The sequence below is a fragment of the Pseudorasbora parva genome, chromosome 14 (genome assembly GCF_024679245.1).
Source record: "Pseudorasbora parva isolate DD20220531a chromosome 14, ASM2467924v1, whole genome shotgun sequence".
NCBI classification, from domain to species: domain Eukaryota; kingdom Metazoa; phylum Chordata; class Actinopteri; order Cypriniformes; family Gobionidae; genus Pseudorasbora; species Pseudorasbora parva.
Window position 1 is genome coordinate 9,629,851 of NC_090185.1, and position 17,870 is coordinate 9,647,720.

General features: G+C 39.6%; 2 protein-coding genes across 2 annotated transcripts in view; one reads left to right on the forward strand and one right to left on the reverse strand.

The window, feature by feature from the left end:
• The window catches only part of LOC137040042 (CD48 antigen-like), a 117,821-nt gene that overhangs the window by 83,770 nt on the left and 16,181 nt on the right, over positions 1-17,870 (forward strand). The window lies entirely within an intron of this gene.
• On the reverse strand, positions 214-16,391 carry LOC137040039 (carcinoembryonic antigen-related cell adhesion molecule 1-like). Its single transcript, XM_067415462.1, has 5 exons — positions 16,017-16,391; positions 14,331-14,663; positions 12,292-12,633; positions 3,055-3,191; positions 214-1,333 (listed from the first exon to the last, which is right to left on the reverse strand). Exons 1-5 carry the CDS (start codon positions 16,129-16,131, stop codon positions 1,316-1,318), a joined length of 945 nt encoding a protein of 314 aa, XP_067271563.1. The 5' UTR covers positions 16,132-16,391; the 3' UTR covers positions 214-1,315.

The following is a 17,870-nucleotide window of genomic DNA, read 5'->3' on the forward strand; positions in this document are numbered from 1 at the left end:
ATTCTGTAAAACGGTAACCAATAGACTACTATAATGACGCTGGCTTGTAAACGTGAGCATCGTGATTATTTGGCGTTTAAAAAACCCCCCCATGAAATGATATTCATATGACATGCTGAAACATATGCCACTGACTGTACCTGATGAAGACATTTCACACGCGACGTCAGAAGAACTCCTCCTGCAGTGTTCAGGGGAACTGTTAGTGCTGCACCAACCCGCAGGGACGCTTTTATGAAATTATTTGGCCCGCCCCGCACCACTGGATATATTTTTACAACCCGCCCAGCACCCGCGAACATTAAATAGACATACAGGGTCCGCGGGTTATGAGACGACCCGCGCATCACTAGTTCAGGGCTATCAGGGTTATGTCAACGAATTCACGCGCGATGGCATCCCCTGTTGTAGGATGACAGAGCTTACGACAGTAGTAGAGGAAAAAAGAAAAAAAGGGCAAAAGTTACCTAGTGCTGCTTTAACATTGTGATTTTAGCAATTTATTTTAGCACATTTAAAAGAGAGATAAAGATATATTTACAGAATATACGCAGACTTCATTTAATTTCATGGTTTTATCAAGTATACACACAAGTAACATTCCTCAGTAGTGCAGACGGTCCTAGTGTGTGTGTGTGTGTGTGTGTGTGTGTGTGTGTGTGTGTGTGTGTGTGTGTGTGTGTGTGTGTGTGTGTGTGTGTGTGTAAAATAATGCCCGTCTGGTTGAGGTGATTATGGAAACACAGTCAGTTCTACGAGATGGTGACATCAAACCAGATCAGCATGACCAAAGTGATAAGAAATCAGTTTGATGTCATATTTAAATAGGAATGTAACAGATGAAATTTAACTGGTATTGCTGTTGCCCACTGGAATCCTGACACAATTACACTGAGAGCGACGAGAGTTTCAGCTGACCCTAATCTTTCAATCATTTCCTAATTCTCTTCAGTGTCCTTATCAATGAAAGTATAAAAAAGAATATGTTTTATTAAAAAAGTTTTGGAGGAGCACATTCAGATAATTGACACGAGTGGAGAGCACTCAGCCCATCGATGATGAGAGGTGTATATATATATGCAGCAGTCTTACCTCCGTTTGTTGACAGTTCATCAGCATCCCTCCACCATTCCTTCTCCACACTTTTAGTTCTAACCACTTACATACACAGGGGGATTACTCCGGGTTCGGCCCAAATCCAGAGCTTGGACTTTACTCCCTCTAAATGACATTGTTCTATTAGCATCCTCAGAGTCTGACTGAAGGATGTGTTCTCCTCCTCAAAGGAATGTCATTCGGATCAGGTGGCGCATTATCACAAGTTATCATCCTCCTGTAAGAAAACACAGATTGACAGAAGGTATTAAAATATACCTTAATGAGGTTTATACAGTAATGAGGAGGATTGATATTTCAGTTACACAAAAACAAAAATACTACAGACTTGGAATTTTGTTCTTTCCTGTTGTTTGTAAAGAGGTTTTCTTTCCCTAAATATTCAACACGTTGTCTTAAAGGTCCCGTTCTTCGCAATTCCATCTTTCAAACTTTAGTGTATAATGTTGCTGTTAGAGCATAAATAATACCTGTAAAACTATAAAGCTCAAAGTTCAATGCCAAGCGAGATATTTTATTTTACAGAAGTTCCCTTGCAAAGCCTACAGCGAACGGCTGGTTTGGACTACACCGCTGCACTTCCTTCAGGAATGACGTCACTAGAACCGTTGGTTGACTAACCCTCCACCCACAAGAACACGCAAAATAGGAGGCGTGGTCTCGTTGCTCTCTCACGTGGAGAAGAGCGCGCATTCAGCGCTTGCGTCTCCCCGTTATGGTGAGAGGCGGGACCTTTCCGGGCAACGTGCGCTAAGCTGCTGTCCAATCACAACACGGAAGCGCTGGCCCAATCAGAACTCATTACGTGTTTCTGAAGGAGGGACTTCATAGAACAAGGAAATCATCAGGGCGTTTTTAGGACAGAGGAAACAGCGCTGTACAGATAAGTCAATTGTGTGAAAAATACAGCTTTTTTGCACGTGAAACATGAACTCATGTTATATTGCACACTGTAAACATAATCAAAGCTTCGAAAACACGCGAAGAACGGGACCTTTAAACAGCACCACACGGTCATCTTTTGTACTACAGTAATAATACCGTGAAGTATAGAGTGGGTCACTTTTATATTCCAACCAGTTCGCATCTCAATGGTTCCCTCTAGAAAAACCCAATAGGATTGTCCCATAAACTTTTGGATTATCACAAAAAAAAACAATCTCTGTGAGCAACAAAAAGATTGATACTTACACGTTTTGTCCATCAAGGTAATTATCCCAGATATCACACTTTTATGAATTTAAGCCTAAACGCATTCACCAGAAGTGAAAGGCTAAAGGTGGGTTATAAACGGATTACACCTCGGTCGCTCGACTTCAACGTCACATCACTAAAGCTTTTGACAACTCTTTCAGTTATCTCAAAACATTTCCCCAGAATGTTTGACTTACAAGTTTATAAGAGCACAATTATGAGCATAATGCGGCTGTAGTTTGAGTTAACCTGTTCTGTGATGACGTTTAATCTCATCGAAAGTCTCATTTAGACACTTATTAGCAACGGCCATTTTAAAGACACGTAACCGGTTAAAAAAAAAAAATCTCCAAGTGTCTTGAGCTTGCGTTGACCACAGACCTTATTTCAGCCATTTTACCAAAATCCCATTCAAAAAACCCACTGACTTCAGGACAAGGGAACTTGGAAGTGCTAAAATGCTAACTCGCACCACTTTATTATGATTAAATGCTTAAACTGTTGTATTTGTATTTTCTAATAAGATAACTTACTCACTCTCTGAAAATGTAAATGTATGTTCATTTGGAAGTTATTCATGTTTCTGTCGGTTGTGTCTCACTGGTAAATATCTGCTTCTGTTGATTTTCAGTGTTATGCTACACTCGTAATTATATATAGCATATATTCATACCACAGTTTGAAGTATTTTTTTGCACAGTTAATCTCTTATTTCTTGTTAAATCGATCATATGTAATACTCACATTCTGTGGTACTGCTGTATGTCTCCTGTGGTGATGATAGTAAATCACAGCAGCGGTTCCAACAGCAGCAAACCCCAGCAGAACACCAATAACTATTCCTGCTACAGCACCTGCAGACAGACCTGAACCTGGAACAGCTGAAGACAGACAGACAATATTACTAGACATCCATCCAGTATTTAACAATAATTTTAACTGAGATTCACACTTCATTTTAGTCATCAGTTGTAATTATTATTACATATTGATTAAACTGATAAATGGCACCATCTGTTTTAGCAACAGTAGCTAAAGCAGTTTTTTATTTGAGACTAGTAGCCATGTAATAAGCGGGATAATGTACACCCAGCCGGTTGTTACCACAGAATAAACCCCGACAGAGTGATATGCTCCGCTTCGCGTCGGGGTACTGATCACTCTGTCTGGGTTTATTCTGCGATAACAACCGGCTGGGTGTACATTATACTTTACTTAACACACAGAAAAGAGCGGGTATAAGCTATATTAGTTTGCTTTCACTTTGAGAACTTACTAATGCGCAGAGCCAATACTTACTGACACACGTCCCAAACTTTTTTACTCAAGTCAGGTTATGGACATCAGCGTAATAATGTGTGTATTTGATCGTTCAAGAGTAATGAGCCTAGAAATAGACACATTCAGTACACTCGCGCGAGCGCTGACAGACAGCAAACACATGCAGTCTGACATCAGAGTTCATGGTTTACATCAAAATAATGAATAATTGACAATCAATTTTATGTGATCATTAATACATTTAACTATTATTTAATAAGATTTCGACTCTATGTCTGCTGTATGGAGACGGTCTGACAAAGACAGTCTTACCCCTATCTATGTGCTCTGGCCGAGATAGCCTGACCTCTATCTCTGGGTCCTGACCAACAGGGCCTTGGAGAGAAAGTTAGGACTTCCAAGAGGCGAATCCTGCCTGATGTTAGTAACCCCAGGACAGGAAGGGTGGGAGGATTTGAGTCTCCCAATTGTGATTTCTTCTCATTTATATAGTGTGATTTTTCCCGTTGATAGAAGTACATTTTTGTCTTTATATTTCTTTATAGAATGAGGTAGATGATATTAGTCATACTTTTCTTTCTGGAGATGTGTTTGTCATGTGGTGTTGATATCTTGTCCTGTTGATAAGCTCACTGCTGCACTAACCTTGGAGGAGAGATGTGCCCTAGAGTCTTGTGTGTGTGTGTGTGTGTGTTGCATGTTCTGTGCAGGTCTATGGAATGGATTGGACCGCTTTTTCTCACACCCTAGACCTCTTGGCGTCTCCCCTGAAGTCAACACTACCCCAATCTTGGGATTGTCTGATGTATACATCCTGATTAACAACAACAACATCTCCTATCTATTCTCGCGTGACACATTGTTTAGACTTTAAGCCAATTAGTAATATTCCACGTATTTGTAATGATGTAAATCATGCCCTTGAAATTGGTATAACTGGTGTGGTAATTTTGTGTAAGGATGTGTAGAGTAGAGTCTGGCCTGACACCGCCCTGAGAGACTCTGAAGCTGACTCTACTGATGAAACTGCAAACTATTCTTCAGTAAAATTCTCAGATGATTGAACATCCTGACTTCTGGTCTTCATTTTGCATATCTGGTCTATGGGCCAAAACTGTCAACCCCTAACAGTTTAGTAATAGAAATAGAGAAATAGTTACTTAGTTATTCCACCTTTCCTTTGGTTATCTTCCTCTTGGTAATTATTTGGTTAGTCTGCATGCTTACATTTGCTTTTGAATTAAGCACAACTTATTTACAGGTCTCTCCAGTATATTCATTTTGGTCTTTACCTTTACACGACGTACAGTTCCACTGGAGTCTGGCAATGTTTGAATTACTCTTCCCATTATCCATCAATTACGGGGGGAAGAATGGTCCACAACTAGCAACACGTCAGTTCAAAATTCCTTTTAAAGTTTGACCATTTGCTGCGTTCCTGTAGAGTGGGAAGGTACTCGAGTCCATCTGCTCCAGAACAAATCAGCAAGATATTGGACCTGCTTCCAACGTTTTCTTGCATATTGGTCCTCCTTGTTAAAGACAGCTGGGCTGAGTTTTCAACAACAGTAAATGGTTTGGTGTCAGAGGCTCAAGGTCATTTGGATCTTCTGATGTACTAGTTATTGGTCAGTTGTTGATTATGCTTTCCACTTCACACATGATGGTATAAAGACTGTCATCATTGAAAGACTGTTCCTTTAAGAGAGTGTTGAGTATCCTTCTTACAGTATGAATTTGATGCTCCCAAACTTTATGAGATGCAGCTGAACTGTTGAAGATCCATTTAATCCCTTCGTGTAGCATGGTGTTCTCCACTTTATGGTCCAGGGCCCTCATTTATCAACAGTGCGTAGAAAAGGTTCTATATTTCGTCGTGTGACTGGAATTTAGAATGTGTCTAAGTACAAGAAAATCCGTATTTATCAAACGTGCGTACACAGTTCTTACGCACATGAGTAAGCAATCGTTGTTGATAAATCCCACATGTGCGTAAGTGCCATGCTCGTTCACGTTCACAGTCATTAGCATTCAGAAACGCCTCCATCTCTCCTGGCACATGCTCTGCTGCGACAACACAGTCTGTACCCACCCTCTCACGAGTCAAGACACTTGTTGAGTCACTCGTCCGTATCTGTTCAGTTTTTCTTTGTTTGTACTTTGTTTCGTCTGAGCTGTCTACGTCTAGTGTACATCTAAAATTACCACCATGGCTAACATGATCTTCATCGGAGAAACATTGGGGATCATGGTGATCCTTTTCCTGATCACCTGTAACCTCAGGTGTGCAGCGTGTCACCCGGATGTGTATTGCAGCAACAAACTTATCTACTCTCGTCAAGATCTCCTCGCTCTTCGGAGCGCCGCTACATCTAGTCCATTGGACGTAATTCCAGCTGACATCTTGGGCAAGCCGAGGAAACGAGGGAAGCGAGGAGGGGTACGCGCCAGGTTACGGAGGCGTCCTTTCAACCCCCCCCCCCTTCCTTTGGTTGTGATGGCTAACGTACAATCTCTCCGTAATAAGATGGATATCCTTTATTGCAGATGTCGAAGGGAGAAAGCCTTTAGGGAGGCCTGTATCATGGCGTTGTCCGAGACATGGCTGAACAACTCCGTTTCAGACGAAGAAGTTAGTCTGGAAAACTTCACAATCATCAGAGCAGATTGAACTAGCGATTCCGGTAAGGAGAGTGGTGGAGGAGTCTGTGTTTATATTAACAACCGCTGGTGTAATAACATCAAGATCCATGACAGGGTCTGCACACCTGACATTGAAATGCTGACGCTTTCGCTTTGTCCATACTACCTCCCACGGGAATTTCCCACGGTGGTTATTAGCTGTGTTTATATTCGCCTGGTGTTAACACCGACACAGCATCTGAGCTAGTAGTCCAGAGCACTCACTCCATGCGGAGTAAATATCCTGATGCTCCAGTCTTTATTATGGGGGATTTTAATAGCTGTAGGTTGCACAGCATCCTTCCATCCTTTAAACAGGAACCCCTACCCCCACAAGGAAGGATAAGGTGTTAGACTTGTGCTATGGGAACATTGACAATGCTTACTCAGCTCACGTGCAGCCTCCATTAGGCTCTGCAGACCACAATATTGTTTTTCTGGTACCACAATATAAACAACTACTGAAGAGGGAAAAGCCAACCATCTACAGCATCACGCAGTGGTCAGAAGATGCAACTGCGCAGCTGCAGGGGTCATTAGCATGCACAGATTGGAGCATTTTTGATGGTGACTTGGATAAAAAAACGATGATAATAACTGACTATATTAAGTTTTGTATGTCAACCACTATTCCAGTCAAAATTGTAAGAAAATACCCTAATTCCAGACCATGGATGACCCACCAAATAAAACTTAAACTCAAGAAGAAACAACAAGCATTTCATTGCAAAGACTGGATTTTATTAAAAGACATTAACCGCTCTGTGAAAAATGAGATTAAAAAGGCAAAACTTCCATATAAGGAGAAATTGGAACAAGATTTCAGTAGCATGAACACAAGACAGGCATTTCAGAAAATAAAAACACTAACTGGAACGACTTCAAGAATCAGTGTTCCAATACCTTCTGATCTTAATTTATTCACTAGAGACCTGAATAATTTTTTTGCCAGGTTTGATATCCTAAACTGTACTACTGAACGTGAAAGACTGCTCAGGGGTTTACCCATCACTGAGCAGCCATATTTTGTTCCCTTAACGGTAGTAGATGTTTACCAGCAGCTCCGGAGGTGCAAAACTGGCAAGACTCCCGGCCCAGATGGGATAACTGGCAGGCTGCTTAAGAACTGTGCTCTGGAGCTTTCTCCTGTTCTTAATTCACTCTTTAAGGAGTCACTACAAACAGCAACTGTCCCTACTCTCTGGAAAACAGCTACCATCATCCCTGTCCCCAAGAAACCTCGTCCCTCTGAACTGAATCATTACAGACCGGTAGCACTCACTTCCATAATAGCAAAATGCCTTGAAAAACTGGTACTGAACTCCATCCTTCCGGTCGTCTGCCCACACCAGGATCCTTACCAGTTTGCCCACAAGGCCAATAGAGGACCAGAGGATGCTGTCGAATCTCTTCTTCATACTCTTCTCCAACATTTGGACTCCCCTGGCCACTATGCCAGGATTCTTTTTATAGATTTCTGTTCTGCTTTTAACACAATCCAACGTCACACAATGATAACTCAACTGCATCATCTTCATGTGCCACCTCTTTTAATTCACTGGATCTATAGTTTCCTCAGTGACAGAACGCAGGCGGTAAGGGTAGGTAGTACGACATCCGCCACCATTACTGTTAACACAGGAGCCCCTCAAGGCTGTGTACTTAGTCCTTTTCTTTACACATAATACACAAACGATTGCCGGAGCCCTTCCCCCGTTATAAAATACTTTAAATATTCGGATGACACAGCCATACTCGCTCTTCTCACGGGCAAGGATTCAGATTCCCCATACCACCAATCTGTTGCTCATTTTAGCCAATGGTGCATGGATAGTCATCTCCTCCTTAATATTACAAAAACCAAGGAGTTGATTATTGACACACGTCGGAATCTCGCCACCTCTCACTGCCCTATCTCCATTAGTGGCCAATCAGTGGAAATTGTCAACAGTTTCAGGTATCTAGGCATTATCATGGACAAAAAAATTGAGTTTTGACCAACACGTCACAGACATTCAGAAACGCTGCCAACAAAGACTATGTCATGCGTAAACTAAGATCTCTTTCAGTTAAACCACGTCTCTTGCTTCTCCTTTACCGAAGTATCATCGAATCTATTCTTTTGTGCTGTGCTGCTTGCTATTTTAACATGCTCTCTTTAACTAATAGAAATAAGCTAATTAAAATCACCAACACCAGTTCAAAAATAATCGGTCTGCCAACTCCCAATTTGACAGGTCTGGTTAACACTGCTATCATTCGCAGAGCAAAAACTATTATTCGAAATCCTAGTCACCCCCTCAATTCATGTTTCATCCTTCTTCCCTCAGGCAGGAGATACAGACAGCTACCCCATAAAAAATCACGCCTAGGGAAAAGTTTTGTACTTTCAGCAATAAGAGCACTGAATCTACATAGTGATTAAGTCTCATATCTCATAGGTTTGCTGCTGATACCGTCTGTGTATGCTTATATCTACGTGACCAATAATTTGTGTATTATGAGAAGTATGTGTATGTTATGTGTGCTGAATGTTGCACTGGTACAGTCTGTGGAAGCATATTTCCTCTCCTGAGGACAATAAAGTATAAATCTGAAATCTGAATCCAAAGAACCATATATGGTGACAACACATCCCTTTAAAAATCACGAGACTGTTTTTTTTTTCTGTCACCGCAATTATGGCAAAAAGAGGAACTTCACAAACACAAAATGAGTCAACCATTTTGACGTTGACGGCAATGACGACAATGACGTTTAACAACCACAACAGAAAATTTGCAACACAAATGATTATTTGTCTAGCAGAGAACAGAATGAAACACTTTTCTATTTACATAATTAAATTTGTTGGTTTATGATGGTGCTTTTATGGCGATGTGGGTGCAGTCTGTGGCTCCAATTCTGTTTGGAAATCTGGCGATAGCATGCATGCCCCATTTATTTTGGCTTGTTGAGAATTTCAGTAAGGGAACTGTGGGTTGGGTCCAAGGAAATAATTGCATCCAACATTTGTCAAAACTGTCTTTTTTAGGGTTAGAAACCAATTACGCATTGTGTTTAAAATGACTTTATATCTATATATCCATCCATCCATCTATAGATAAAGATATAGTAATTTTAAAGACAATGCATAATTTTATATATAAATTTAGTGTCAAATAAATTTAGCACGATCATTCGAATATACTCCCTGGTTTCAACTGATACAAAGCCATACGTTAATTGCTGAAGTAACCCTTTACATGCTGTTTTATGTGTAGTATCGCTGTTCTACCACTAGTCCACTAGTTTCTCTGCGTAAGCATGCTCAGAGGTGTGCTTATATTTACACACATTTCTACGTATAAGTACAAGTTAGTAAATCCCACACTCTGTGTGAAACTGTTCTTATGCACTCACTACGCACAGAACTGTGCATACGCACCCTTGATAAATGAGGGCCCAGGTTTTTTAGTGCCTCTCGTAACTCTCTTTCTGCACCGACAAAATTTGTGCCGTTGTCTGAGCGCATGATTGACACTTGTCCTCTTTTACTTATGAAATGCCTCAAAACATTTATACATGAGTCAGTGTCCAAACTATCAGCTATCTCAATGTGCACTGCTCTAATAGGCAAGTGAACAACACTCCATACCTTTTTACAGAACTCCGGCCCCGCTTTACATCGAAGGGTCCAAAATAATCAACGCTTACGTTTGTGAAAAGGGGGTTTATCAGGTAGAAGGCGATCTTCTGGCAAACTTGCCATCTTTTGCTCTCCCACTCTTCCATTGAGTCTGCGACAATCTGAGCATTTATGTATACGTTTTCGAATGGCTGAGTTGGCTTGGGGATCCAGATTTTTTGTCAAAGTGACATGTAGTTTCTACCACAGAGTCCACATCTACAATGAATATCATTTAGAATGAGAGTTGAAATCTTGGAGCTCTTTGAAAGTATTTCAGGGTGCTTAGATTCCTCTGGCATGGCTGCTCTGTTGAGCCTGCCACCAACTCTTAGTATTCCATCCTGAAATACAGGGTCAAGCTTGTACAGCTGACTTCTTCTCCTTACAGGATTATTCTTTCTCAGAGCCTCAATTTCTTTCTAGAATTGTTGTTTTTGACTGTACTGAACGAGCTGAAATTCTGCTTGATTCAAGTCTTCCAGGCTCAGTGACCTTTTCTCCACGGTTGATCTGTATTTTTGCATTTGCTCCTGTAGAAGGGATACTCGCTTTTCTGGGTCTTTCTCCGATTGACTCTGATGGTCTTCTTGTACAAGAGTTTCTTTGAGTCTTATCATCCAAGCCACTGCCTTTTTGAGACGAAACCAACTTGAGTAGTAATCAGTTAACTTGCTCATAGTGTCATTGGCCTCTACAATGTTGAACATGTTGACCTTGATTTCATTTTTGATTTCAGGGTCTTGTTGTGCACCTTGGCTCATTTGATCTGGTCTTTGTGGCCATTCTTCTTCTGGTTTCAAATAAAAGTCTGGTCCCTTGATCCATGTTTTCGCTTGTATAAAGTCCTTTGCTTTAAGACCTCTGGAAGCTTGATCTGCAGGGTTTAGCGATGTCTTGACAAACCTCCACTGTAGTGGAGTAGTGGCATCTTGTATCAGAGAGAACCTTCTGCTTAAAGGTGTCATGAATTGGCTTTTTAAAAAAATTAATGACGACTTGATTAATGGTCAACTAATGACGTTTGGGTGGTTTTTACATTCAAAACATAATAAATAATAAGTAATGGGCTATTTTCTACACTGGTTTTGAGGCTTTCTCCCGAACGCTGGGTTTTGATGGGCGTGCCGCACTAGAGACTTGTAAGTAGATGCCCACGGCTAGGATTGGAGAAGATTTGCATATTTAATGAGCTTCTGCTCCCCTTTCATTTCAGTTCACATGAGGGAGGGATTGATTTGAAAGCAGCAACCAGAATGATTCTCTCGATCACAGGGCTTGAAAACGTCTTTATCAAACAAACACAATGATTTATTTCGCATCCACCCCAGTAAAATTTTTATTTTATTTTATTTTTATTGGCCCGCCCAATCGGTGGATATAAGCGCGAACCACACGTGCAGGTGTGTGCTCTTCAAACTTCAAGTCAAGAGAGTGAACAACGGAGATCAAGAAATTAATGTTATTTCACTATTTAAGATTCACCGGCTTGCCGACGTGTTAATATTTTGGTAGCCCATCTGGAAAACACATAGCCTCGGGACGTTGGGCTTTGCGAGCCTGATCCCGAATCGCAATGAACCAACAAATAAACAATTCTCCAGCTGGTATGTACTGTTAGACATGTACACATAATCAATATTATCTGTAACATATAAAATAATTATAATAATGTAAAAATGAAATGTTACAAACAATCCGCTTCAAGCTACATTCATATGTGGTCTGAAATCCTATTCAAATCACATTTCTGGAAATCAGTTTCAGTCAGACTGCCGTTTATGAGACTCTCACACCACTTAAAATGTACACATCAGACACTGTTATAGGAAACATGCTGAAAGTCACTGAAGAAACATGGTTGTGTTGTCGCAAAGCGGCGGTGTAAAAAGAACAACATCTGTATTGCACACTCCTGCTATGCTGCGATTGTTTTTGCTGTTTTTGGCTTACCAACTGAGTGTCATTGCCTTAGAAACCAATGCAGATATCCCAGAAAACGAAAGCGCTGCATGGACACACAAATCGGATCTGAACAGTCTTTCAGTCGATTAAGGCTTACATGAAGGTTTTTCAGTCCGATTGAGCCGTCAATCTGATTATAAATGGATTATTTGGTTGCATGCAAACCAACAGGAAACCGCAGTGCACACTGGGAAAATGTCTAATATTATGCATTTAGCATGTTAATTACATTAGACAAAGCGTTATCAAGTCAAAACTCCTTTTGTTAAACAGTCCACTACCCAACACTTATTGGGTCTATCTAAAAAATATAGCATTTTTTTTTTTTAAATGAAGAGATGATGAAAAATGAGAAAATACATTTAATGATGGGATTATATACTCACCAGTGACAGAAACACTGAATCTCTTCACTCTGGTGATGCTGAAGCTGCTGTTATTGATCATCATCTGTAGTTTATATTCTCCAGAGTCTGTGTTTGTGGTGTGTGTGATGGTCAGAGCTCCAGTCTGATGATCCAGCTTCAGTCTGTCTCTGAATCTCTCTTTACACTGATCATCTGCACAGATCTGACTCAGATCTCCAGTGATTTCAGCGATGAGAACGTCATTAAAATACCACATCATTGAATCATTTGTGTTTTTCATTAAACCAGGAACTAAAGTGTCAGATTCTCCCTCCATCACCGACTTTCTCTTCACTTCATCTCGATCAGCAGCAGAAACACCTGAAACACAAAGCAACAGATGTGTAACGTTTAGTCCACTGAATTTTCAATGAAGCTTCGTATCGATGCTTGATTCGTTCTATCAAAATCACGTGACCTATGACGTCCGAAGCTTCGCTTCACACACGCCCACATGACTGCTTTGTACTCAGATTCAAAAAGCGCGACATGGGTGGTTAGAACCAAGGGGCTAATCTAGCGCTCGGAAAGCGTTCCACCCCTAGGGGCGGCCATTGCGAACCAAGCCATCACCTGCTGTTAGCATCCCATTGACTCCCATTCATTTTTGAGTTACTTTGACAGTGAATAACTTTACATCTGAGACGTTTAAAGACTCCATTTGTCCATTGTTTATTTCTAAAGAAACACGACAATGCATAAAAGGCTCCATTACCTTGTATCTTACACTATCGCCCCGTAGAAGCTGTTTTTGTAAAAATAGGCTAACGATTGAGTCATAACCAACGCGACCCTGTCGCACAGTTGAGAAATTACCGTATAGACCTGAGGAGACGCTCGCAGGCAATCTTTACTGTCTATGAGACAGTCGGGGGGACGTGGAGACATAAAGTCTGATAAAGTCAAGGGGGAAGAATGGGGAGAAGCCCATAGTGAGCCAAAAGCAACGGGAGAAAATATTTAAACAACGTGATTCAGCTTTCACTTTCCACATCTACTAGAAGACTCACAGCTGTCAGACAGGAGGCTCACGTCCTCTACGTCCTCAAGCTCAGTCTGAGCCTGCGCAGTTCGCTCAGCCATCAGGAAGTGAGTGCCCCTACACTGACATCACTTAACGCCGTAGAAGGCAATGGGATCGCTCCGTCCATTTCTTTTACTGTCTATGGTTAGAACTTGTATTTTGCTAGTTTATTGAGTGTGTGTGTGTGTTAGTCTACTTGCTTTATTCTATATCAAGTTTTACAAAATTTTGATTTTAGGAGTATGCAATGGAACACATTGTTGTCGTGTATTTAACATATTGATTAATTCATTTATACATCTATTCATTAATTGTATTGATTTTTTTTACTTATAAGACAATGGTTTCAAAACATTTTGCGACAGCGCTTTCCCTCACTTTCAACAGAAGAGGTCCTCATCGAGATCTGATTTGAAAAGCGAGTAATTAACCTTTTTCTGATTCAATTGTGCTGAAAGCTTCACTGGTTCAAAAAAGCTTCACTTCGCCATCACTACCCAAGTGCAGTTTTTATTTGAAGCTTAACATAAATCCAAACATTAACAAAAGCCTTGACTTGACTTGCCATATACTTGACTAGACACACCACCACTCACCGACAGCAGGTTACAACATACAATAACTGACAAAGACTATGGCAAACATGAGGGCTTATATACACAAGGGCTAATGACAAAACGAGGGACACCTGTGAACAATGATTAACCCATAAACCAATGAAAACAAGACACAGAAACACGAGGCAGGAACACACAAGGAACACAAAACCAGGAAGTGCATGACAACATGACAGTGAACATGAAAACCTTAAAACATGAAACATACATCAAAACACTGTGACAAGATGATGGAGGATCTATTGAACTATTGAAAAAAAAACATTTTGGTTTGTGTTTTTAAACTCAATTTACATCCTTATTTTGTATCAAATCCTGCATATCACTGTAAAAAATAAATGAACACAACGCATTTAACCGTTCATTAAATTACTTACCACCAGTGACAAAAACATTGAAGATTATGTCACTGCTGTCGCTGCTTCTGATGATCTTCAGTTCATAAGCACCAGAGTCTTCAGTTCTGATGTTCCTGATGGTCAGAGATCCAGTCTGATGATCCAGCTTCAGTCTGTCTCTGAATCTCTCAGTGCCTTCATTACACTTAACATCTATACAGATAAAACTGAAGTCTCCACTGATTTGAGCGATGCGAGTGTCATTACAATACCATTTAATATTTTCCTGTTTGTTTGTTTTAACACCAGTGTGAAAAATGACTAAATCTCCCTCCATCACGGTCACTTCAACTGTCTTAACATCAGACACTCCTGAAGAAACACAAACAAAATACAAATGGGTCACCAGAACCAATGTTGGCCATCCCTGACATGAAAAGCTATTACCAAAAATAATAATAAAAATGAATTCATTTGGCATTAGCTTTTATCCAAGCGACTCGTATTACATACAAGTTACATTTTTGCACGTAATGCAAAATATATTATATTTTACTGACTATATCAACTTTTAAAACAAAGTCCTTTTAATTTAGATTTTTTTTCATTTCATCACATTGTTTAGAGCATAAGAAATGGACAACATTTTTTTTTTGTGGAAAAATTATATTTTAATCATGTTATGATATGTCCTCCGTAGTTGACTCAGTTGTTAAAAAAATTCAAAGACATGAAATTGCACATATAGGCAAAAATAGGATTTATTTTTCATTCACAAATTCCATTTTTAAGTGTCAGAATTTTTTAAAAACAAACTTTGTTTAAAGATGATCTGAACTATTTTATGAAAGATACAACAGAATGTATTGATATACCATCTTACTTTATGCAATGTGTGTAAAATCGCCATACTTGGATTTTCCCATTCAATACAATGTATCTATAGACTGCATCTAATTTGCATATTAAAGTGTTCCTGGTGCAACATGTAATGAATAAAAGAAGAAGTGTAATAATGGGAGTAATGGTGGGCAATATTTTCATAAATATAGGTAATATTTCATAGGAACATAGATATGTAATTTATTTCCCTATTCACTTGTTGTGTCTCCAAAATGCCTGATAAACATGAACATAAACATTTAAGTCCTGGCGTCCAGAGGTCATGTATGAAATGCCCAGTTTTGTATAAAATAAAAAAAGTCATATATTGATTAGAAACCCCATAACATTTTCCTGAGATGTCGATTTATAACAAACTATTTGAAAATTAATCAGATTTAAATTATAATTATATGTCAGTCATATTAAAGACCAAGCAGAAGTTTTTGTCCTGGTGAAACCTACAAACATTTGTTATCTGTACAGTGCAAAGCCCAGAATGTGCTCTTTAAAGGGCATCCTGATTCCTGACTTAAAACGGTGACGTGTATGACACAAAAACTCACTAAAATATAATGTCCACTACAGCGGACAAAAGTCTATTACTGTGTCCCAGGAGGATATTCCCAAAAATAACATGAATCATTCAGTCACTACAACGCTGTACGCTCACAGAAACACCGGGAGAAAAAGAAGAAAAACACCGGTAGAAAGAAAATGCTGCCTTCCCGTGCTACCGGAAAATTGATCATCTCATCCGCATTCGGGATGAGAGGGCGTACGTGCAAAGATTTCTTTCGTTTGATATTTCCGAAAGCACGTGAAGGCAGCATAAGGTCTTACCTTTTTCGATTAATAACCAGATCAACAAGATCACATTAAAGAGACTCTTCATCATTGTTTGAATGACGACGCAGTTCTTTCCAAATGCAAGCTGCCAGGAGGATCTGCTGTCCATACGTCGATGATAGGCGTCATGCAAAACGGCTTTGCACTAAGCATCTTTTGTAGAAATATCACTCTATCATATACATAAAAAGTATATAAAAACATATAAAAATGCACAATTCTAAATGGTGTAAAGCATAATTTTAAAGATTAAAATATATATAAAATAAATGTTTTCAGGTCCCAGTAAATGACAGGTTGTTGTTGGTCATTCACCCCTGTTACCCAAAGATAAAAAATTAAAATTGTATACCATGAAAGGGCATTTTATTGAGAAGCATCACATCTACCCCTTGAACTCGTTTCTATCTTCTATTGGAGAGGAATAAAGGGAGCTTTGTGGAGGGTTAGCCTACAAACAGGGAAGCCGCCACAGGCAAATTAAATCAACCCGGAAGCAGATCTTTATTAATGTAATACACAAATGAAGCAAACAACATTAAACGGATAAATAACTACTGAATACACAAAAACTCCTGGTGTTGGAGTGGTCTCAAGGTCAAGCGACACCCACACAGGACATTTTAATCAGTCGATTCAGCACCGACTCCACCCTAAACACACAGAGAGAACACAAAACAAACACACCTGGCAACTGAAAATGCAAATAGGGGAAAAGAAACGTGGCAAGATTGTAGTATGACAATAAAGAACACGTCTGGAAAAAGCAGCAGATGCAATGATGATATGTACTTTTGCACTGATAAATGGGCTGCACGAATGAAAGAAACATTTAGAATTGCATGGGAAAAGTACCTAAACGTATCTATATCTGTAAATGTCATTAATTCACGAGAGTATTTCCATTTTGCATTAAACCGCGTCCTTAGTCTGCATTAAGCTTCACTGAACAAGTGGCCAGTGAAATGGATAAAATGCAGTAGTGAGGAAGACGATTAAAGTGATAGTTAACTAAAAAAAAATGTAAACTAATAATTAAACTAATCCTTTAATATTTAGTGTAAAAAAGAATTGTATCTAAAATATCTGCTGTTGGATGCTGATTTAAGTTTAAAGGCCCACTGAAATCAAAATTGAAGTTAGCTTTTAGTATGACAATGTCAGCCTTAAAGTTATGAATAAGCAGGTGTGTTCCAAAACAATGGCAAAATTTGCATTTAGGAGATATAAGCATTCAAAACTTACAGTCTCTCACTTCCGTTAAAACGAATTACAGATTTTGATGACATCATCGTAGACTTCACCTTGTAGCGTCTGGAGTCTCTCTCATCAGGATCAAAGATGAGTCAATTCTGATGTTTAGGGTGGATAGCTTTTAGCCACATATAAATTAGGGGCCCGATGCCAACAAGTCTGGAGAAGCTGACACCTAAGACAGTTTTTATGACCCAGTCGAAATGAGACAGGCAGTGTGATCTGGTCACATGACTTGAACCCTGTTCCCCTCCCTTTCACATTCTCTCAGACAGAGAGACGCAGAGACTCTTCCCGAAACACACACACTGACTTTCCTTATGAAGCTTTAATTAAAACTATTCCAGACTGTATATGAGGTATCACTGTGTGTATGTATGCTCCATATGTCATACCAACATAGTCATGATGTAGAAACAATGTAAGTTCATTTTAAATGCTTGTATTCCGGCGTAAGAATGTATCTCTGCTTTAATATCTCCCCGCCATAACGTGTTTGATATCTAAATATTCCTCTCTCTTTGTCTTAATCAACGATGCACAGAATAGGATTATGAAATGTATCATTAATACGTTTAGCAAACTTGGGGGTGA